This window comes from Canis lupus, chromosome 5, assembly GCF_003254725.2.
Source record: "Canis lupus dingo isolate Sandy chromosome 5, ASM325472v2, whole genome shotgun sequence".
Lineage (NCBI taxonomy): Eukaryota > Metazoa > Chordata > Mammalia > Carnivora > Canidae > Canis > Canis lupus.
In genome coordinates, this window is record NC_064247.1 from 75,858,633 (window position 1) to 75,883,236 (window position 24,604).

The 24,604-nt window shown below is 43.6% G+C and overlaps 1 protein-coding gene across 3 annotated transcripts in view; it reads left to right on the top strand.

Moving 5' to 3' along the window:
* The first annotated feature begins 1,216 nt into the window (after window positions 1-1,216).
* WDR59 (WD repeat domain 59) overlaps window positions 1,217-24,604 on the top strand; it is a 104,126-nt gene continuing 80,738 nt past the window's right edge. For all 3 annotated transcript variants that reach the window (XM_025426830.3, XM_025426831.3, XM_025426833.3), the window contains exon 1: window positions 1,217-1,378. In XM_025426830.3, coding sequence (XP_025282615.1) covers window positions 1,325-1,378 — 54 coding nt within the window. In that variant the 5' untranslated portion in view covers window positions 1,217-1,324. The remainder of the gene's footprint in view (window positions 1,379-24,604) is intronic.

The following is a 24,604-nucleotide window of genomic DNA, read 5'->3' on the forward strand; positions in this document are numbered from 1 at the left end:
GGTCATTTCTTCTTTCCATAAAGAAATTAAAGCTAAGCCAAGTAAGCTAGGATTTGAGAGGGTGGGACACAAGAAGAGAACTTAATCACCACTTACCATGCTAGCACAGTGCTTCTCAAACTTTTTGATCTCAGGATCCCTTCACATTCTTAAATATTATTAAGGACCTTCCCCACCAAACTTTTTTTTGTTGTTGTTTTTTTTTTTTTTCCCCACCAAACTTTTATGTGGGCTGTATCTACTGATAGTAACCATTAGGAATTATTATTATTATCATTATTTTAAGTAGGCTCCATGCACAGCAGGGAGCCCAGCGAGGGTTTTAAACTCAGGACTCTGAGATCAAGATCTAAGCTTAGATAAAGAGTCCCACGCCTAACTACTGAGCATCCAGGCATTCCATAACTATTAGAAATCAAAACCGAGAATTTAAAAAACATTTTTTTCGTGATCTCACTTTAATATTAATGCACATTAGTATTAATAACACATTTTCTAAGTTCAAAAATCCGTATATTTCGTAAAACGAAAACATTTTAGTAGAAAGAGTGGCTAATCTCTTCAATGTCTGGCTTAATAGAAAGCCACTGGATTCTCACATCTGCTTCTGACGTTCATTTCATTACTATATACCACGTAGCCTCTGGAAAAACCATTGTACCCTGGTGAGAGAAAGGAAGTGTAAAAGGCAAATAACAGCCTTAGTAAAGATTATGTGAAGTTTCGCTTTCGGAGACCCCCGGGGGTTCGAGGTCACTTTGGTGGGCGCTGCTGCAATGCATGAAACAATAAATCACACCTTCAAACCTATCGATGCGATGCCTTTATGGCAGGCCTCAGGGGATGAGGTAAACCTGGGGATGGCGCGAATGCTGGGCTCCGGTAGACCGCCTGGGCCTCGCGGGGCACACCGGCCGGGAGACAGGGAGGACGACGTCCGCCGCCCCTCGCCGAACCCGCGCTGTCAGGGTCTCGGTGAGTTACCCACGCGCGGCTCACCCTGGGACTACAACTCCCAGTAGAGCTTGCGGCAAGGGGCGTGTGCCTGCAGCTGCGGGGAGCGTGGGTTACTCTGGCCGAATGACGGAAGTGGAGGGGGCGTGCCTGTTTGGGGAGGTGCGGTGTCCAATTGGAGGATCCCGGGAGAGGGGGCGGAGCCGGTGCTAGGGTCAGCCAATGGTTTGAGGTCAGGCGGAAGAGGGGGACGGGGCGTGGCAGGGCTCTCTCGCGGGCTGCGTGGGGCTCACTGAACCCGGGAACGCAGGTTTGGGGTGGGGGTGGGGGGAACGCGCAGTCCTGGGGCAGGGGTGGCCGGGTCCCCGAGATGGCTGCGCGATGGAGCAGCGAGAACGTGGTGGTGGAGTTCCGCGACTCCCAGGTGAGCCGGGGGCCAAGTGGCGCCTTCTGGGCATGCGCCCTCCCTGCCCCTCCCCCACGCTGCAGGCTCTGTCTCGGGGGCGGCGGGGCGACCCTCCAGCCGGGGCTAGGGAGAAGGGTGACCCGGAGCTGTCAGACCGGAGCGGGCGAGGGAAGCCGTCATGACCGTTGGGGGCGGTTGGGGGGCACGGAGTGGGTATCGTGGTTCCCCGCGGGGGTCTGGGGAGTAGGGTCTGTCTTGGGACCCCGAAGCGCAGAGACCGCGCAAGAGTGAGTGCTGGGGGGTGGGGAGCGAGAGGGTCTGCTCCCCGAGGCCGGGGGACCCGAGGCCTAATGACTTCGGGTAAGGCGCACAACTTCTCGGAGCCTCAGCTGCGTGGACTTAACTTTGCCTCCCTGGACTCTGGAGTGGATTCGATTAAAAGAAGCACAGAACTAAGCTTTTAAGTGGCCGCTGATGGTAGAATAGGGTATAATACCATATAGAGGAGTGTGCGCGGCACGTGTCCTCAGGTTCGAATCCCTGGTTGGAAATCCTGGCTTAGCCCTAGCCTGTCATTCCGTGTCAGTGCATCAGCTTTCTCACCTGCGTGAAGGTGCGAGTCGTAGCTGCCTCATAGGGCCGGCGAGAAGAATGTTATATATTTAGAGTATGTGGCACAGTCACGGGCACGTGGTAAGTCTCAAGGAACCTTAGGATTTGGTAGGTGTTTTTTTTGTTTGTTTTTTTTTTTTTTTTAACTATTTTTGTATTTCATGCCTTCCTGTGCCAGGCCTTGTGCTAAATGATTTATCAACATTTACTTTTTCTAATTCATGAAAGCACCAAGATGTTATCCCTTTCTCCCAAACGGGGAAGATGATCCCTGTTTGGCTGATCTCAAGTGACTTGGCTAAGGTCTCCCATTATGTGGCCGAATTGGGATTTGAATGCAGGCATCTGGCCCCAGGGCTCTTGTTGGTTTTCTTTGCAGTACTTGCTTCCTACTGTAGGAAACTGTCATACAGACATTTTGCAATAAGTACCCTCATTTCCCCTTCCCCATCACCTTGGACAGTGTCTTGGTGTTTCTCTCCATTTGTTCAACAAATATTTATTGACTGTCTTCTGTGGGCCAGGCTTTAATACATGGATTTTATTCAACAAGAGTTTATTGAGCTCTTGCTAGGAGAACACTGCACACTGTATCAGTGATTTATACTGAAGGGAAAACTTGGATTATAATGAGGGATGATGTGGGTTCTTCTTTTTAAAGAAGAAGAAACTCCATCCTTTTTTTTGCCATAAAGATTAATGAGTGGAGGAGCAATCCACCGATTTGCTCTGTGGTTCCCTCTGATACATAGCCTCCATGGAGAATTTGAGCAGCAACATTCAGATTAAAGGATTCTAAGGCACTTTGCACTATCAGTCTGGTGTCTCTTTGAGGCCTGCTGTCCCAAGGGAGGCGCCAGACTCCTAGGGAGAGAGCACTGTATTCCTGTTGCCCTTCTTATTAATTGCTTTTGATGGGGACCGAGAACAGAGTCATGTATGGTACATTTGAGCCTGCTAATTTGGAAGCTACTAATTTGCAAATGCTTTAATTCTCACAGAAACCCAGTTAGTCTCATCCCTCCTCTATAGAGCTGTAATTGAAGAGACCTGCAGAGAGGGTGCTGACACATATATTAGGATGTATGAAGTCATAGCAAATAATTAAAACTGAACAGCAGTGGTCATAGTAAGAGAACAAAGTAAATTGAGTAATTTAACTACCTTATGGGAGTTTCTGTTTTTCTTTTTGATTTTTTTTTTTTTTTAATTTATGATAGTCACACACACAGAGAGAGAGAGAGAGAGGCAGAGACACAGGCAAAGGGAGAAGCAGGCTCCATGCACCGGGAGCCCGATGTGGGGATTCAATCCCGGGTCTCCAGGATCGTGCCCTGGGCCAAAGGCAGGCGCCAAACCGCTGCGCCACCCAGGGATCCCATCTTTTTGATTTTTCTATGCAGTTGGAAGGGTACGACTTGGTTTGAATTAGCATGGTTTTGTGGTGGTTTCTGGTGGCAACCTGGAGGGATTGAGACCCACATGGTTAATTTTATTCATTCATGGAGAAAGAAAAAATCAAAACTCTTCATATTGTCTGTCTGAAAAGGGCGGGGACAGAACAATAAACTTTTCAGAACCCCCTGCCTCTTTTAAAAACCATATTTAAAAAAATTAAAGAATTTTGGTGTCTTTTTTTTTTTTAAGATTTCATTTATTTATTCATGAGAGAGAGAGAGAGAGAGAGAGAGGCAGAGGCAGAGACACAGGTGGAGGGAGAAACAGGCTCCATGCAGGACTCTATCCTGGGTCTCCAGGATCAGGCCCTGCGCTGAAGGCGTCGCTAAACCGCAGAGCTACCCAGGGTGCCCAAGAATTTTGGTTTTTCAGGGCTTTTTCAAGCCCAGCCTGAAAGGTGAAATTCTTTTTCTACAGCTTCTATAAAACCACGCTTTGGAGGCACTCCTGGGTGGCTCAGTGGTTTAGCGCTGCCTTCAGCCCAGGGCCTGATCCTGGAGACCGGGGATCGAGTCCCACGTCAGGCTCCCTGCATGGAGCCTGCTTCTCCCTCTGCCTGTGTCTCTGCCTCTCTCTCTCCCTGTGTCTCTCATGAATAAATAAATAAAATCTTTAAAAAACAAACAAACAAAAAACCCCCCACGCTTTGGGATGTTATGGTCAGTGATTCATAGGGAAGACCCCGTGGTGCTTGGCAACTACTCTGAAGTGGTCTCTGCATCAATGAACGTTAACACTAAGAAAACTTAGAGATAACTTTCTATTTTTTTTAAAAGATTTTATTTATTTATTCATGAGAGACACAGAGAGAGAGGCAGAGACATAGAGGGAGAAGCAGGCTTCCAGAGAGAAGCTCTCTGTGGGACTCGATTCCATGACTCGGGATCACACCCTGAGCCAAAGGCAGACACTCAACCACTGAGCCACCCAGGTGTCCCTAGAGATAACTTTCTACAACAACACTGCCCGGTAGAATTTTCTGTAATAACGGAAATATGGCCGTTGAACAATTGAAATGGGGCTAGTGCAACCAAAAAATTGCATTTTTAACTTAATTAAAATGGAAGTAATTGCTATTTATTTACTTATTTCTTTATTTTTAAAGATTTTATTTATTTATTCACGAGAGACAGAGAGAGAGAGGCAGAGACACAGGCAGGGGGAGAAGGAGGCTTCTTGCAGGGAGCCTGTTGCGGGACTCAGTCCCCGAACCCAGGATCACGCCCTGAGCTGAAGGCAGATGCTCAACTGCTGAGCCACCCAGGCATCCCAGTAATTGCCATTTAAATAGCCACCTGTAGTTAGTGGCTTGCTATAAAAGAGTGCACTAGAAGAGCACCTGGGAGGCTCAGTTGGGTAAGTCGCTGCCTTCGACTAGGATCATGATCTTGGGTTCTAGATTCCAGTCCCGCTTTGGGCTTTCTGCTCAGTGGGGAGTCTCTTCTCCTTCTCCCTCTGTGTTCTCTTTTGCTTTCTCACTCTTAAGTAGGTAAATAAAATCTTAAAAAAAGAAAAGTTCATTGGAGAGGAAATAGTTTCCCCTTTTCTCTAAACCAACAGGAAGAGCATTAACAGTTCAGAAAATGATTGTGATGAAAACTGGAATTCGAATGCATAGCAATAGTTTGCTTAATGTCTACGCTTTGGCATCTGTGAGATGTCTAAAACTGAATATTTGAAAGTAGGTAGCCATCCTTGGGAGCTGCTATCCCTGCACCTCAGCGTTTTGCTTCCTCCAATTCATCCTCCACAGAGCCAGAGTGTTGTTTTTTTTTTAACTTAGGTTTATTGAAGTATAATTGATGTACAATAAAATTCCCCCTTGTAAGTGTACAACTTGTTGAGTTTTGCCAATGTATGTAGTCCTGTAACTACCACGACAGTTAACAACATATAGAACATTCCACAAAATTCCCTCATGTACCTGTGTAGCCAGTCATAGCATCTCCCTCTGGCAGCTGCTGAGATGATTTCTGTAAGGCAAGGAATGTACAGTGTAGAGCTGTATGAGCCTGGCCTCTCATGGCTTAACCCAGTGCCTTTGAGATTCACCCATGTTGTTGAAAATGAGTTAGTCTGTTCTTTTTTATTGCCCTCCAGTAGTATTCCAGTGTATGGAGAGACCACACTCTATATTCATTCACCTGTGTATGGGTGTTCAGGTTGTTACTACTTTTTGACTATATGGTTAAAGCTGTGATAAAATATGAAGGTGATTTTTTAAATTTATTTTTATTTATTTTTAAAGATTTATTTATTTATTTATGATAGACATAGAGAGAAAGAGAGGCAGAGACACAGGAGGAGGGAGAAGCAGGCTCCATGCCGGGAGCCCGACGTGGGACTCGATCCCGGGATTCCAGGATCACACCCTGGGCCAAAGGCAGGCGCTAAACCGCTGAGCCACCCAGGGATCCCCGAAGGTGATTTTTTAAAACCTCACTTTAAAATCAAGGGGTACCTGGGTGGCTCATTTGGTTAAGTGTCTGCCTTCAGCTCAGGTCATGATCTCAGGGTCCTGGGATCCAGCCCCACATCAGGCTCCTTGCTCAGTGGAGAATTTGCTTCTCCCTCTGCTCTTCCCCCTGCTTGTGATCTCTCTCTCTCTCAAATAAATAAATGAAATCTTAAAACCTAATTTATCCCTCCTTTGATGAAAATACTTCAGTGACTTCCTGTTGGACTGAGTGTAGAATATAAATTCCTTATTTTGGATTTTTGTGTGCTGGTCTCAGCATACTTCTCAGATCACATCTTACACCTACTTTCCCCCCTCAATCACTGTTTATTTTTATCTTTCTCCTGCTGTTCCAGTGTGAGCTCCCTCAGGGTAAAGATTTTGTCTTGTTGACTCCTGCTGTATCCCTGGTGCCTGAAGTAGTGCTAGGTATGCAATAGCACTCAACAAATACTTGTTGAATGAATAAAATTTTAAAAATCACTTATGTTGATTAACAGTATTAACAGGAATTAGGAAAAAGTATTTAAGTTTTGTGGTTTTAAAAATAAGTTTTAGAATGGTTTTAGACTTGGGACACCTGGGTGTCTCAGTGGTTGAGCATCTGCTTTGGCTCAGGGTGTGATCCTGGGGATCCTGGGATCGAGTCCTGCATCAGGCTCCCCTCAGGGAACCTGCTTCTCTTTCGGCCTATATCTCTGCCTCTCTCTCTGTGTCTCTCATAAGTAAATAGGTAAAATCTTAAAAAAAAAAAAATAATTTTAGACTCCTAGAACCACTGGGAAGATAGTACAGAGGGTTCCCATATACCCTGTATCCAGTTACCCCTATTAAAAACATCTTACCCGGGATCCCTGGGTGGTGCAGTGGTTTAGCACCTGCCTTTGGCCCATGGCGTGATCCTGGAGACCCGGGATCGAATCCCACGTCAGGCTCCCGGTGCATGGAGCCTGCTTCTCCCTCTGCCTATGTCTCTGACTCTCTCTCTCTCTCTCTGTGTGAATATCATAAAAAAAAAAAAATCTTACCCTAGTATGGTACAATTTTCTACAATTAACAAGTCAATATTGGTATTATTAACCCAAATCCATACTTAGATTTCCTTACTTTTAACTTAATGTCCTTGTTCTGTTCTGGGATTCTGTTCCAATAACACATTACATTTAGTCATCACGTCTCCTCAGGTTCCTTGGCTGTGACAGTTTTTCAGACTGTCTTTGATGTCTTTGACAGTCTTGAGGAGTACTAGTCACGTATTTCGTAGACTGTCCCTCAGTTGGGATTTGTCTTTCTCATGATTAGACTGGGATTATGGGTTTTGGGGAAGAAGACCCCAGAGATAAGGTGTCATTCTCATCCCATCATATCAAGGGTACTTACTGTGAACATGACATATCACTGTTGATGTTGACCTGGTTGAGGTAGTGCTTGTGCGGTATCTCCACTGCAATCTTTTTATTTATTTATTTATTTATTTATTTATTTATTTATTTATTTATTTATTTCTTGTGTGGTATCTCTACTGCAATCTTTTTATTTATTTATTTATTTATTTATTTATTTATTTATTTATATCTCCATTGCAATCTTAACTCTTTTTTTTTTTTTAAGATTTTATTTATTCATGAGAGACACACAGAGAGAGGCAGAGACATAGGAAGAGGGAGAAGAAGAAGCAAGCTCCATGCAGAGAGCCTGACGTGGGACTCGATCCCTGGACTCTGGGATCATACCCTGAGCCAAGGGCAGATACTCAACCGCTGAGCCACCCAGGCGTCCCTGTAAACTTACTTCTTTTTGCCTACTCCCTATTCTGTTCTCTTTGGAAAATTGTCTCTACATGCAGCCCAAACTTAGAATGGGGAGTTCTTTCTTCCTTCCTCTGTTTGTTCATTTGCTCATTCGTTCATTCGTTCCTTCTTTCCTTCATTTAGTTGCATATATTAGTGTGAACTCTTATATATTTATATATTTATTTATGTATTTTATACTTTGGATTATAATCCACTAGTATTTTATTTTATTGCTCAAATTGTCCCAGCCTCTGCCATTGGGAGGGAGCTCTTTCAGATGGTTCATATGTTCCTTTGGCATAACTCCATCATTGTTTTCATATGTTTGTGTGTATGTTTTTTTTTTTAAGATTTTATTTATTTATTCATGAGACATAGACTGAGAGGCAGAAACATAGGCAGAGGGAGAAGCAGGCTCGGAAGCCTGATGTGGGCCTTGATCTCAGGACCCAGGATCATGACCTGAGCTGAAGGCAGACACACAACCACGAGCTACCCAGGTGCCTTGTCTTTTTTTTTTTTTTTTTTTAAAGATTTTATTAGACATTTTATTTATTCATGAGAGACATGGAGAGAGAGGCAGAGACAGAGGCAGAAGGAGAAGCATGCTACCTGCGGGGAGCCTGATGTAGGACTCGATCCCAGGACCCCAGGATTACAACCTGAGCCAAAGGCAGATGCTCAACCACTGAGCCACCCAGGTGCCCCATGTGTGTATGACTTTTAAATATACAGTACTTCCTTATTTTCTGGCACTAAAGATGCTTAACTCTTATCATGTATATTTCCTGCCACCATTCCTAAATTAGCCGTTTCTCTGAGGGTTCTGGTTTCTTTTATTGGAGAATGACATTAGAAACCAAGATGTAGGGTGTTACTGCTTCTAGGCACTCTCATCCGACAAAACAGGAGATATATGTGTGTTTGCTAATCCATGTATATATACATATGCCTGTAAATATTTCCTTATGTAGTCTATATTAAGCTGGATATGAGTTCATGCTTAACATCTTCTGCTCTAATGTGTTACACAAGTGTCATTGATTGGCCCCACCCTTTGCTTGTCAGTAACCTTCCACCACTACCCTCTGGGCCCCTGCCATCCTCCACCCATTTACTCATTCATTCCAAAAGACATGGATAGTGGTTTCAGTGTACCCTCATAGCAGGGACTTTATCAGATAGAGCACAGTGCCTATGCACAGTTCTTCTCCCCTTTAGTCTTACAGACTCAGATTTTCATCATTTTTAAGCAACCTTTTTTACTTCTCCACACTGTGGTCTAGTCTTGTATGTGTATTTTTTTTTAAGATTTTATTATTTATTTATTTTTTAAAGATTTTATTAGAGAATGAGTTGTGTGTGTTCTTGTTGGGAGGAGGAAGGGGAGTGGCAGAGGGAGAGGGAGAGAATCTTAAGCAGACTCTGTGCTGAGCACAGAGCCAGACACTGAGCTTTAATCTCACGACCCCAAGATCATGACCTGAGCTGAAATCAAGAGTTGGAAGCTTAACTGACTGAGCCATCCAGGCACCTCTTAAGATTTTATTTTATTTATTTATTTTAAAAAATATTTTATTTATTTATTCATGAGGGAGAGAGAGAGAGAGAGCGCGCATGGCAGAGACACAGGCAGAGGGAGAAGCAGGTTCCATGCAGGAAGCCTGACATGGGACTTGATCCTGGGTCTCTAGGATCAGGCCCTGGACTGAAGGCGGCACTAAACCACGGAGCCACCCGGGCTGCCCAAGATTTTATTTTTAAATAATCTCTACACCGAACATGAGGCTTGAACTCACAATACCAAGATCATGAGTCCCATGCTCCACCAACTGAGCCAGCCAGGTGCCCCTGTGGTCTAGTCTTTATGAATGATCTTTTTTTTTTTTTTTTAAAGATTTATTTATTTATTTTAGAGAGAGAGTTGGGGGAGGGGGCAAAGGAAAAGGGGAGAGAGTCTTAAGCACACTGTGCTAAGTAGGGAGCCCAACATGGGGATTGATTTTAGGATGCAGAGCCCAATTCCAAGCTTGAACTCATGATCTCATGACCCTGAGATCAAAACCTAAGCTGAGATCAGGAGTCCAATGCATAATCAACTGAGCCACTCAGCCACCCCATAAGGCATCGATCCCGGGACCCCAGAATGGCGCCCTGGGCTGAAGACAGGTGTTAAACTGCTGAGCTGCCCAGGAATCCCCTCTTTTAATGACATGCTAAAATATTTTAGCTTAAGAATTATTTTATTAGGCATATATCACACATGTGAGTTATATGGGTACCATGAGAAGAATATTAATAAAATGTACCCTCCACATAGCTTAAGGAATACACCATTCTAGTTAAATCTACACCCTGGATACCTTTTCCAGAACATATTCCTCTCTTTCAGACCCTTTAGAGTAAGTGAGTGCCCTGAATTCTGGATTAACCATTTCTTTGCTTTTCTCTGTAGTTTTAGCACACAGACATGTAATTACAAACAATATTTTATTTTGATTGTTTTTGACTATTGTATAGATGAGATCATATGGTATACATTTTGTGAGTCTTGCTTTTATTTGTTTGGTCCTACTGCGTTGGTTTTGAGGTTCATCCATGTTGACTACCATGCCTGTGGTTTACTAATTTTGCTGTGAAGTAGTGTTCGGTTGGATAAATGTGCCACAGTCGATTTACCCCTCTGTCATTAAACATTTGGGTGAATTCCAATTTTTATTGTAGATGATCATATATATAAATATGGTATTTATGTAGGAGTAGAATTTCTGGTCCGTGGAAAGTGCATGTTCCCCAGCTTCATCAGCAAATGTCAAATTGTTTTCCAAAGTGGTTGAGATTTTATATTTCTAGCAGTGTGCTTTAAAAATTCCTTTTGAGGGATGTCTGGGTGGCTCAGCGATTGAGCGTCTGCCTTCAGCCCAGGGTGTGATCTTGGAGTCCCAGGATCGAGTCCCACATCGGGCTCCCTGCATGGAGCCGGCTTCTCTCTGCCTGTGTCTCTGCATCTCTCTGTCTCTGTGTCTCTATGAATAAATAAAGTCTTTAAAAAAAATTCCGGGATCCCTGGGTGGCGCAGCGGTTTGGCCCCTGCCTTTGGCCCAGGGCACGATCCTGGAGACCCGGGATCGAATCCCACGTCGGGCTCCCGGTGCATGGAGCCTGCTTCTCCCTCTGCCTATGTCTCTGCCTCTATCTCTCTCTCTCTCTGTGTGTGACTATCATAAATAAAATAAACTGAAACTTTAAAAAAAAAATTCCTTTCGAGTCATATCCTTGTCAACACTTAGGGTTATCAGACATGCAAATTTCCCATCCTTTTAGCAATTACTTGAGAATCTACTGTATGCCAGGCACTAGATATATCAATAAGATGGTCTGAATATTTGTGGCCCCTCAACAGTTCATATGTGGAGCCCTGACCCTAAGATTATGGTATTAGGAGGTGAGGGCCTTTAGGAGGTTATTAGGTCATAAGGGTGGAGCGCTCCAGAGTAGGATTAGTGCCCTTGCCTGGACTCAGCTCCCTTCCCCCTCTGCCACATGAAGTTACAGGTAGGTAGCCTAGGAATGATTCCAGAGCAGAGAGCCAGTTATGTTAGCATCTTGGTCTTGGATTTCCCAACCTGCACAACAGTGAAAAATAAATTTTTGCAGTTTATAAGCCACTTGATCTATGGCAATTTGTTATAACAGCTTGAATGGACTAAGATAAACTGTACAAAATGGACAAAAATCTTTTCCCTGTCAAACTCTTCATCTGATTTCCAACTACTGGGTACAGATGAGATGGTTTATTATTTTTGGGTTTAATTTATATTTTCCTGATTATTGATGAAGATAAATATCTCTTCATATATTTAATTGGCAATTTGTTTCTTCCATGAAACGCCTGTGTCTTATGTCCTTTTTAAATTTTTTTTCCGGGATCCCTGGGTGGCGCAGCGGTTTGGCGCCTGCCTTTGGCCCAGGGCACGATCTTGGAGACCCGGGATCGAATCCCACGTCGGGCTCCCGGTGCATGGAGCCTGCTTCTCCCTCTGCCTATGTCTCTGCCTCTCTCTCTCTGTGTGTGTGACTATCATTAAAAAAAAATAAAAATAAAAAAATAAAAAAAATAAAAAAAAATAAAAGTTAAAAAAAAATAAATAAATTTTTTTCCTTTTTAATTTTTAATTTTTTAATTTTTATTTTTTTTCTTTTTAATTTTTAAAAAGATTTTATTTATTGAGATAGAGAACACGTGCAAGCACATGAGCCGGGGGTGGGGGTTAGGGGGGCAGAGGGAGAGGGAGAAGCAGGGTCCCTGCTGAGCAGGGAGCCTGACAAGGGGCTTGCTTGATCCCAGGACACTGGGATCGTGACCTGAGCCAAAGACAGATGCCTAACTGATGGAGCCACCCCGGTGCCAACAAGTGCTTTTTTTTATTGAACTCTTTTTTTATAGATTAGGAAGAATTAAATTTTTTTTTTTCTGGATTCTAATCTTCTTTTGGTCACCTGTCTTACATATATATAGTCTCCCAGGTTGTGGCTTGCCTTTTTGTTGTCTTGGTGGTATCTTCTGATGAACAAAAGCATATTTTTAATGCATTTGAGTTTATGGATTGTGCTTTCTCAGTCTTTTTACGAAAAATCTATATCCTGGGTTCATAGAGATATTCTCCAGTAATTTTTTTTCTCGCTGCTCAGTTTCTTGCTTCTTGAAATGAAAAATGAGGCATCTCAGCAGAAAGTGTATTCCCTGCTCCCCTAATGGTGGGTGACTTACTGGTCTCAGCATTACTGCAACTCTTCCAGACAGGTAAAAATTGAGGCCTTTTTTTTTCTTTTGCTCTAAATAAGCAAAAAACAAGACACAACTTGGCAAATTTTTTAGCTAAGAGAAAAGTTACAAGTAGTTAATAGTTCAGACTTTTTCCTGGAGGAATCCAGTGTTGGTCCTTGCTAGTTTCACATAAAGTTCATTTTTAAAACTGTGGGTGCGGAAGGGCATAGTAGGGCTGGTTTTGGTGGACGTGACTATTATGTTGTAATTGCTGTAAATTTTTTGTTTTCTAGAAAATTTGGTATCAAAATGCAGGAAGGAATGGGGAAAGAGTAGGGTACACGCAAGAGTTCAAGGGTATGGAGCTGGAGTGCCAGTGTCAGGATCCAGGTTATGTCAGCTCTCTGCCATGTGATCTTGGGCAAGTTAGTTCCTTTTTCTTTTCTTTTTTTTTTTTTTTTTTAAGATTTTATTTATTTATTCATGACAGAGAGAGAGAGGCAGAGGGAGAAGCAGGCTCCGTGCAGGGAACCTGATGTGGGACTCAATCCTGGGTCTCCAGGATCACACCCTGGGCCGAAGGTGGCGCTAAACCGCTGGGCCACCAGGGCTGCCCAAGTCAGTTCCTCTTAAGTCTCAATTTCTTTACCCATAAAGCAAGAATAATAGTGTTTGCGGTGTTCAGGATTTCCCACACCATGCCTTGTTTCACTAGGAGGATTTCCAGTTGTATTTGTAGTTATGATTTATTACAGTGAAAGGACCGAAAGCAAATTCAGAGTGGGAAAGCACTTGGGGTAAAGTCTGGAGGGAACTAGTGCAAGAGACTTTTCACCATGGAGTCTCCAAGGACATGCTTAATTCCTCCAGCAATGAATTACGGCAATACATGGGAAATGTTACGGGGGAAGCTCATTAGAGACTCCGTGTCCAGGGTTTTTCTTTGGGGCTGGTCACATAAGTACCCTCTGGCTATCGTGAACCACAACTCCACACCCTCAGAAGGGCGGCAGGTGCTCAGCAGAAACCACATCATTTGTACACACAGTGTAGGCACAGTGAGCCATTCTTATCAGTTAGGGAATGGTGGGAACACTCCAAATCCCTAGTTCCCAGACACCAGCCAAGAACCAGCCTTGCAAGCAGGCCTTTCTGAGGCTAGCAATCTCGTGCCTGCTACGCTAACTCTTTCCTGCAAACCATCTGACAGTTACTGTGAGGATCATGTGAGATAGTCCACGTAGAGTGCTTAGCATAGTGACCAGCATACATTAAGTACTTGAGATGGGTTAATTATTATGATTATTACTAGAAAACTTGTGTAAGGAAGCAACAAATGGCCTGACAAAATCCTCTTAATGGAGCTGAGAGGACCTTTGGAAGACAGCTCATCCACTTTCTTTGAAGATTTTATTTATTTATTCATGAGAGACACAGAGAGGCAGAGACACAGGCAGAGGGAGAAGCGGGCTCCCTGCCGGGAGCCCCATGCAGGACTTGGTCCCAGGAACCCAGGATCATGACCTGAGCCAAAGGCAGATACTCAACCACTGAGCCACCCAGTTGTCCCCCTCATCCTCTTTCTTTCTTTCTTTTCTTTTCTTTCTTTTCTCCTTCCTTCCTTCCTTCCTTCCTTCCTTCCTTCCTTCCTTCCTTCCTTCCTTCCTTCCTTCCTTCCTTCCTTCCTTCTTCCACTTTCTTATTTTACAGATGAGTAACCTGGGACCCAGGTTAGGTGATTTTCCTAGTGATACCCAGTGTGCCAGGTTAGCTATGGGAACATGAGAATGTTTTCTCATTTTAAAGAGGGAGACTTCCCAGGAAATGCCCATTGTACTGAGCGTGTGAACACAACCTCGGATACACACCTCTAGAAGGCCTTAGACGAGGATGGTTCAAAAGTGGCCTTGGCAGCAGTGTCTGTCTCTGATTTTTAAAGAGATTGGATCTTGTCATTTGAATTGCTCTGATCCTCTTTCTGTCAGTGGGTTTCAGTTTGTGATTTTATTCTATGAAATCTGATAGTACAGTCGTTGTTCAGGCATGTGATAAACTGATTTTCAGAAGACTGACCTAGCTCTGATTTCTTGTAGATTGGATGTTTCTACTTTGCATCATTTGGAAGGACAAACAGGCAAAGTGTTTTCATATTTTTGAACAGCTCTTTCTAATTCAGCTGGGGTTAAAAAAGAAAGAGTTGATTTCTCTCCTAGTCCCTTCAAATGAACAAACCCTTGATTTTGTTCTGCAGATAGCAGTGGGCTCTATAGAGAGGCTTTCCTCTGCTTTGGATCAGGGTAGAGAGATAGCCCTCTGAAGCTATATATTACAGATTCTTCCCAGAGAGACAAACTTTCTAATAAAACCATTGTGTTTGTGCCAAAATTTAGCTATAAATCCAAAATGGATTGGTAATGCAGTCGATCTCCAAATCCAGTGTCACTTGTTGTAAAGTATCATACTTGTCCAGAGGATGAAAATGTTATAGCATAAGCCTTTTTTTGGGTAACAGTTTTATTGAGATATAATTCACATATCATGTAATTCACCTGTTTGAAGTGTCCATGATTCTGTGCATTTCAGTATATTCATAGTCTAAAACCAGTCACAACATTAAAAATTTTTTAGAACATTTTCATTATCCCCAAGAAGATACCTTGTACCCTCTAGTCATCACCCCCAGTCTTCCAGCTCCTCCAGTCCTAAGCAACCACTGACCTGCTTTCTTCTCTATAGATTTGCCTATTTGGACATTTTATGGAAATAGAATCACATAATATGTGGTCTTTGTAACTAACTTCTTTCACTTAGTTGTTTTTTTTTTTTTTTTTTTTTAAGAGAGAGAGAGCACAGGGTGGGGGTGGGAGGAGGGACAGAGGAAGAGGGAGAGAGAATCTTAAGCAGGTTCCATACTTAGCACAGAGCCTGAAGTGGGGCTCAATCCCACATCCCTGAGATCATGGCCTAAGCTGAATTCAAGAGTCAGATGCTTCACCAATTGAGCCACCCAGGTGCTCCTCACTTAGGTTTTGTTTCTTTTTTAAGATTTATTTATTTATGTATTTATTTTATTATTTTAAAGACTTCATTCATTCATTCATTCATTCATTCATTTGATATACAGAGAGGGAGAGGGAGAAGAAGCAGGCTTCCCACTGAGCAGAGAGTCAGACTTAGGGCTTGATCCTAGGATCCTGGGATTATGACTTGAGCTGAAGGCAGACGCTTAACTTTCTGAGCTACCTAGGTACCCCAAGATTTATTTATGTATTTGAGAGAGAGAGAGAAAACATGGTGTGCACATGGAGGGAGGACACCACACAGGGAGGGACACTGGGGAGGGAGAGAGAAAATCTCAAGCAGACTCCCTTCTAAGTGTGGAGCCCAAGAGATCACGACCTGAGCTGAAATCAAGAGCCTGACACTCAACCGACTAAGCCACCTAGGTGCCCTTCATTTAGTTCTTTTTTTTTTTTAATGATTTTATTTATTTATTCATGAGAGACACAGAGAGAGAGAGAGAGAGAGGCAAAGAGAGAGAGAGAGAGAGGCAGACACAGGCAGAGGGAGAAGCAGGCTCCATGCAGGGAGCCCAACGTGGGACTTGACTCCGGGTCCCCAGGATCAGGCCCTGGGCTGAAGGCAGTGCTAAACTGCCGAGCCACCTGGGCTGCCCTCACTTAGTTCTTTTAAAGGTTCATCCATATTGTCATTTGTAGCAGAAGTTCAGTCCTTGTTATGATCAAATAGTATTTCATTGTAGGGATATGTCACATTTTATTTATCCATCAATTGTTGGACATTTGGGTGGTTTCTGCTTTTTGGCTGTTAGGACTAATGCTGCCATGAATGTACATGTACAAGGTTTTGTGCAGCATAAGGTTTTAAGATCTATATTGGGATAGCTAGCATTTATCAAGTACAGAGCATGTACTGTGCCAGCCATTGTTCTAGTGAACTGATTTTTACACTTAAGCAATTGCAGTCAAATGGAGGAGATGTTTCAGTAAATACAGTATTATTATAAAGTATCACAAGTACTATGTAAAGATAAGCCTTGAGTACTGTGGAAGCACAAGGAAAACACGGGCGACTCACTGGGTGTGTGCATGAGGGGGTGGGTCAGAATAATCTTCTGGGATGAGCCTGTGCTAGTCCTAAAGGACAAGAAGGAATTAGAAGCAGAGGAATCTAGGCAGAGGAAGCAGCTGGTGTAGGGGTCCAGAAGTGAGAAAGTGGTGCTTGCTTAAATTTGGAGGGCTGGAGGGAATTCATGATAAAGAATTCATCATGGTGGGAGTGTTAGGATGGGGTGGGAAGGTGAGAGATGTGAGATAGACTGTAGAAGAGCCCAATGAGGTCTTTTTTTTATTTTAATTAATTAATTAATCTTTTTAAAAGATTTTATTTTTTTTTTATTTTTTAAATTTTATTTATTTATGATAGTCGCAGAGAGAGAGAGAGGCGCAGAGACACAGGCAGAGGGAGAAGCAGGCTCCATGCACCGGGAGCCCGATGTGGGATTTGATCCCGGGTCTCCAGGATCGCGCCCTGGGCCAAAGGCAGGCGCCAAACCGCTGCGCCACCCAGGGATCCCTAAAAGATTTTATTTATTCATGAGAGATAGAGAGAGAGAGAGAGGCAGAGACACAGGCAGAGGGAGAAGCAGGCTTCATGCAAGGAGCCTGACGTGGGACTCGATCCTGGGTCTCCAAGATCAGGCCCAGGGCTGAAGGCGGTGCTAAACCACTGAGCAACCCGGGCTGCCCTCTTTTTTTTGTTTTTTTAAGATTATTTATTTATTTATTTATTTATTTATTTATTTATTTATTATTTATTCATAGAGACACAGAGAGAGAGAGAGAGAGAAGAGGCAGAGACACAGGCAGAGGGAGAAGCAGGCTTCATGCAGGGAGCCCAACGCGGGACTCGATTCTGGTCTCCAGTATCACACCCCGGGCAGCAGGCGGCGCTAAACCACTGCACCACCGGGGCTGTCCCCAATGAGGTCTTAAATGACTTTTTAAAGTATTTTATTTATTTATTCATGAGAGACACAAAGTGAGGCAGAGACATAGGCAGAAGGAGAAGCAGGCTCCCTGTGGGGAGCCTGAAGTGGGACTCAATCCTAGGACCCTGGGATCACAACCTGAAGCCAAAGGCAGACGCTCAACCGCTGAGCCACTCAGGTGCCCTGAGAATAAAGTTCTTTTTTTAAAATATATATTTTTAAAGATTTTATTTATTTATTCATGAGAGACTGAGAGAGAGAGAGAGAGAGGCAAAGAGAGAGAGAGGCAAACAGAGACACAGGCAACGGGAGAAGCAGGGTCCATGCAGGGAGCCTGACGCGGGACTTGATCCCAGGACTCCAGGATCACACCCTGGGCCGAAAGCAGCGCTAAATCGCTGAGCCACCCAGGGATCCCCAAGAATAAAGTTCTTAATAGCCCTGTTTCTCCAACTGTAGGATGGTGGCTTTTGTGACACACTTCAGGAGTTACATGACCTTTATAAAATAAGACTACCATTGCATTAACAGTGGTGCTTGATTCTTGTTGGTCTGGAAAGTATGTAACTAATAATTTGGAAAAGACAGGCTGATGGCTAATAAAAAAATTATCAACTCCATGAGACTGTGTAAGCCTCTATACACAAATGGCAGTATCAGAACTAATGATCCCTCTCTCCTTAAAACATTGACATGACCTTCTCCTGGGCCCCCTCTTAACTTTCGACATCCTTTCCTAGTCTGTTCCTAATCAATCCATTTCTCCTATTTCTGCTTTGGCTTAGGCCCGTGTCAGTCCTTACCTGGACAGAGACACCTGTGTACCCACCAGCCTTGCTTCTCAGGACTGCTGCTGGACCCAAGGCAGGTCCTGCTGCTTGCTCACTTATGCTCTTTTAGTGGCTCCCAAAGCCCGCGGGATTAAGGACAACACCCTTAGCATGACATAAAGATCGCTTAAGGGGCACCTAGGTGCCCCTATTCTCCTTTTAAAGATACTGCTCTTGACAGGGAGCAGTTCTGAACAGTAAGTTTGTTTTCCTGCAGGCCGGAGAGGACTTTTCAGTATCTAAAAACAAAGGTTGGAAGAAGGTATGATTGGAATTTTACATTATAAAGTATGTATAAAGTGCACACATTTTGTTTCTTGGCTTTCTCTATTCTAGTTGAAGGTTTCACGCAGCAGTTAGCAAACTACTGATGTTTATTATTCTAGAAGGTATTAAAGAAATGAAGGAACTTTAGAGATGTAGGTAAATGCATGGATGATAAATCATCAAGGGAAACTACTGGAAAAATTCTTTGAGGTGTCAAAGAACACCTTGGCACATAATGGGCTGGAGGGACCCAGATTTTGCTGTGGTTCTGATGTGTCTTCCAAACAGCACACGTTCGCAGAGTACCTGTATGTACAAAGCACCTCATTGGGTGCTCTGGGAGCAATAGGATAGACCTTGCCCGGTGGCGGGGCCCCCAGCTAGTGGGAGAAGATAAATGTATACAGTTACAACTGCCACAAAGCAAGTGACAGCAGGCCTTGTGACAGAGGGATGGTGCTTTGAGAGAATGTGGAATCCCCATGGCCAACTATGGGTTAGTTTCTTAGAGGAGGGTGTGTCTTAGCATCTAAAGGTTGAGTTGAATTTCAACCGCAGAATAGGAGACAAGGAGTTTCCAGCGGAAGGAGGAGCTTAAGCACCTCTTCAGAATTGGCTTTGCTGACTTTTGAGAATGGTGAGTGCTTTGAATGGGTGTGGCCTGGGCAGGTAGAGAGGGAAGGTCAGCCTGAAAAGTTCCATCAGCATCTAAATTTGGAAGGGTCTACAGCTGAGGAGTGCCTATTTCACCATATTCAGTGGAAAACCAAGGAAGTTTTAGAGCAATGAATTGATGTCATCAGAACTCTACTTTTAGAAATTTCGTATGGGGTGGAACAGAAAAGAGAGAGGGGAGGGACCCCGGGGTGGCTCAGTGGTTGACTGCCTTCCGCTCAGGGCATGGTCCAGGCGTTGCGGGATTGAGTCCCACGTCGGGCTTCTTGCATGGAGCCTGCTGTTCCCTCTGCCTGTGTTTCTGCCTCTCTCTCTGTGTCTCTCATGAACAAATAAAATCTTAAAAAAAAAAAATGGGAGGAGGGGAGAAAGATGCCCTATTTGGAGGGCATTGCTGTCGGCCAGGCCGCGGGTATGGACCGCGGAGGCCAGGATGAAAGGTGTGGAAACAAAAGGGGCTTGGCATGCCTTTGAAAAGTAGTATTTTGGGCGCAGCCCGGGTGGCTCAGCGGTTTAGTGCTGCCTTCAGCCCAGGGCGTGATCCTGGATACCCAGGATCATGTCCCGCGTCAGGCTTCCTGCATGGAGCCTGCCTCTCCCTCTGCCTGTGTCTGCCTCTGTCTCTGTCTCTGTCTCTCTCTCTGGTCTCATGATTAAATAAAAAAATCTTTTTAAATAGTATTTTTAGGCACACCTGAGTGGCTCAGTCAGTGAAGCATCTGCCTTTGGCTCAGGTCCTAGAATTGAGCTCCACATCGGGCTCCCTGCTCAGTGAGGATCCTGCTTGTCCTTCTCCCTCTGCTGTTCCCCTGCCTGTGCGCGCTCTCTCTCTCACTCTCTCTTTCACTCATTTCCTCTATTAAATAAAATCTTAAAAAAAGAAAAATAGAATTTTTTATTATAAAATCATGTGAATATGTAAATAATATAAAAAATGTAGGTTCATGTAGATGAATAAAACAAAAACCCCATAGGAACAACTACCATCTAAACATTCTGATAGAGTTGAGGGGCCATTTCTGGATTTTCTCTTCTGTTCCATTGATCTATATGTCTGTTTTTGTGCCAGTACCACATTGTCTTGATGACCACAGCTTTGTAGTACAACCTGAAATCCAGCATTGTGATGCCCCCAGCTCTGGTTTTCTTTTTTAATATTCCCCTGGCTATTCGGGGTCTTTTCTGATTCCACACAAATCTTAAGATGATTTGTTCCAACTCTCTGAAGAAAGCCCATGGTATTTTGATAGGAATTGCATTAAATTTGTACCTTTTTGATAGGAATTGCATTAAATTTGTACCTTGCCCTGGGTAGCATTGACATTTTCACAATATTAATTCTGCCAATCCATGAGCATGGAATATTTTTCCATCTCCTTGTGTCTTCCTCAATTTCTTTCAGAAGTGTTCTGTATTTTTTAGGGTATAGATCCTTTACCTCTTTGGTTAGGTTTATTCCTAGGTATCTTATGCTTTTGGGTGCAATTGTAAATGGGATTGATTCCTTAATTTCTCTTTTTTCAGTCTCATTGTTAGTGTATAGAAATGCCACTGATTTCTGGGCATTGATTTTGTATCCTGCCACACTGCCTAATTCCTGTATGAGTTGTAGCAATCTTGAGGTGAAGTCTTTTGGGTTTTCTATGTACAGTATCATGTCATCTGCAAAGAGGGAGAGTTTGACTTCTTCTTTGCCAATTTGAATGCCTTTTATTTCTTTTTGTTGACTGATTGCCAAGGCTAGGACTTCTAGCACTATGTTGAATAGCAGTGATGAGAGTGGACATCCCTGTTGTGTTCCTGATCTTAGGGGAAAGGCTCCCAGTGTTTCCCCATTGAGAATGATATTTGCTGTGGGCTTTTTGTAGATGGCTTTTAAGATGCTAAGGAATGTTCCCTCTATCCCTACACTCTGAAGAGTTTTGATCAGGAATGGATGCTGTATTTTGTCAAACTGTATGGTCAATTAATATTCGACAAAGCAGGAAAGACTATCCACTAGAAAAAAGACAGTCTCTTCAATAAATGGTCCTGGGAAAATTGGACAGCCACACGCAGAAGAATGAAACTAGACCATTCTCTTACACCATACACAAAGATAAACTCAAAATGGATGAATGATCTAAATGTGAGACAAGAATCCATCAAAATCCTAGAGGAGAACATGGCAACACCCTTTTTGAACTTGGCCACAGCAACTTCTTGCAAGATACATCCATGAAGGCAAGGGAAACAAAAGCAAAAATGAATTATTGGGACTTAATTAAGATAAAAAGCTTCTGCACAGCAAAAACAAAACAAAACAAACAAACAAAAACAAAAACAGTCAACAAAACTAAAAGACAACCTACAGAATGGGAGAAGATATTTGCAAATGACCTATCAGATAAAGGGCTAGTATCCAAGATCTATAAAGAACTTATTAAACTCAACAGCAAAGAAACAAACAATCCAATCATGAAATGGGCAAAAGACAGGAACAGGAATTTCAGAGGAAGACATAGACATGGCCAACAAGCACATGAGAAAATGTCCGCATCACTTGCCATCATGGAAATATGAAAACCATAATGAGATACCACCTCACACCAGTGACAATGGGGAAAATTAACAAGACAGGAAATAAAAAATGTTGGAGAGGATGTGGAGAAAGGCAAACCCTCTTGCACTGCTGGTAGGAACAGCCACTCTGGAAAACCGTGTGGAGGTTCCTCAAAGAGTTAAAAACAGAACTGCCCTATGACCCAGCAATTGCACTGCTGGGGATTTACCCCCAAAGACACAGATGCAGTGAAACGCTGGGACACCTGCACCCCAGTGTTTATAACAACAATGTCCACAATAGCCAAACTGTGGAAGGAGCCTCAGTGTCCATCGAAAGATGAATGGATAGAGAAGCTGTGGTCTATGTATACAATGGAATATTACTCAGCCATTAGAAACAACAAATACCCACCATTTGCTTTGACGTGGATGGAACTGGAGGGTATTATGCTGAGTGAAATAAGTCAATTGGAGAAGGACAAACATTATATGGTCTCATTCATTTGGGGAATTTAAAAAATAATGAAAGGGAATAAAGGGGAAAGGAGAGAAAATGAGTGAAAATATCAGAAAGGGTGACAGAGCATGAAAGACTCCTAACTCTGGGAAACAAACAAGGGGTAGTAGAAAGGGAGGTGGGCGGGGGTTTGGGGTGACTGGGTGACGGGCACTGAGGGGGATGAGCACTGGGTGATATGCTATATGTTGACAAATTGAACTCCAATAAAAAAAAAGAAAAGTTGGAAAAGAAAAAAAAATTCTGATATACCAGATGCCTGGGTGTCTCAGTGGTTGGGCATCTGACTTTGGCTGGGGTCCTGGTCCCAGAGTCCCACATCAGGCTGCCTTGAGGAGCCTGCTTCTCCCTCTGCCTGTGTCTCTGCCTCTCTGTGTCTCTCATGAATGAATACATTAAAAAAATAAATAAACATTCTGGTATACTGTCTTCAGTGTTTTTTTTTGTTTTTTTTTGTTTTTTTTTTGATTAAGTAGCTGATTTAAGTTTCAGTTCATAGCATGGTATAAAATACCACTTTCCTTTATTCCTTTAAGCTGTCTTTAGTCTGGCCCAAGCCCCTTCCTGCTGGCTGCTGGGAAATTCTCTCACAGCCATCACTGGGCTAGCTCCCAATCTTACAGTGGGATCATGTGGCTCCCGTGGCTCTTAACCCCCTGACACCCAGACTTAGAATCTCCTGCCACTCCCTGCCTGGTGCCCTGAGATACGGAGGCCTCCCAGGGGACTCCTGTCTCCTGCAGAGCACCCACATTCACTCTGGTTAGGTGTCGTTCTCTTCCTCTGCTTTCCCTCTCTCTATCCCCCCCCCTTTTTTAAATATTTTATTTATTTATTCATGAGAGACAGAGACAGAGAGAGAGAGAGAGAGGCGCAGAGATAACAGGCAGAGGGAGAAGCAGGCTCCATGCAGGGAGCCCGATGTGGGACTCGATACCGGGACTGCAGGATCATGCCCTGAGCAAAAGGCAGACCCTCAAGCACTGAGCCACCCCGGCGCCGCTCTATTCCTCCTTTGAGTCAGCCTGGCACAATGCTCCTTAATGTGCTACCACTATGATGTTGGCTCCTTTTTTCTGGGGTAAGAGGAGGGACACATTAGTTAGGTGTGCTTTTGTGTGTATTTAAAAAAAAAAAAACTTCCTCTGAGGGACGCCTGGGTGGCTCAGCGATTGAGCACCTGCCTTTGGCTCAGGTCATGATCCCAGGATCCAGGATCGAGTCCCACATTGGGCTCCCTGCGAGGAGCCTGTTTCTCCCTCTGCCTGTGTCTCTGCCTCTCTCTCAGTCTGTGTCTCTCATGAATGAATAAATAAATAAATCTTAAAAAAAATACTTCCTCTTATAAGGTGATATGGTGAGTTATGATACTCTATTTGCAATTCTGGCTCTTGTGTTTTTCCATGTCATTTTTATTTTTTATTTTATTTTATTTTTTAAAATTTTTATTTATTTATGGTAGTCAAACAGAGAGTGAGAGAGGCAGAGACACAGGCAGAGGGAGAAGCAGGCTCAATGCACCGGGAGCCCGATGTGGGACTCGATCCCGGGTCTCCAGGATCGTGCCCTGGGCCAAAGGCAGGCGCCAAACCGCTGCGCCACCCAGGGATCCCTCCATGTCATTTTTAAACGCTTTGAGAATATTGTTATGTAAATATGCACAGTTTACTTGTAGAGAACATGAAATAAGCAGCTCAGTGTATAGAAGTTTTTCTGTGTTTTGGATGGATTCTGGGGGTGGAATTTTTGAGCCAAAGGGCATGACTTTTATTACCATTATCACCAGGTCACTCTTTGTTATCATACCAACTTAGTGGCTTGAAACAATACCCATTTATTTGCTCACAGTTTGGTAGGTCAGAAGTCCAGGTGCCGCATGGCTCATTTCTCTGTTTAGAGTCTCCTAAGCTGAAATCCAGGTGTCAGTTGGCTGGGTTCTCATCTGGAAGCTCAGTTGCCTAAGGAAGAATCTGCTAGAGGCTCATTCAGGTTGTTGGCAGAATTCAGTTCCTGGGGGTTATAAGACTGAGGTGCATCCCTGTTTTCTTTTCTTTTCTTTTCTTTTCTTTTCTTTTCTTTTCTTTTCTTTTCTTTTCTTTTCTTTTCTTTTTTTCTTTCTTCTTTTTTCTCTTCTATTCTATTCCCTTCCCTTCCCCTTCCTTCCTTCCTTCCTTCCTTCCTTCCTTCCTTCCTTCCTTCCTTCCTTCCTTCCCCTTCTCCCCCCTCCCCCCTTCCCTCTGACTCCCTTCTTTCTTCTTTCCTTCCTTTCATTTTTGAAGCAAGCTGTACTCCCAACATGGGGCTCAAACTC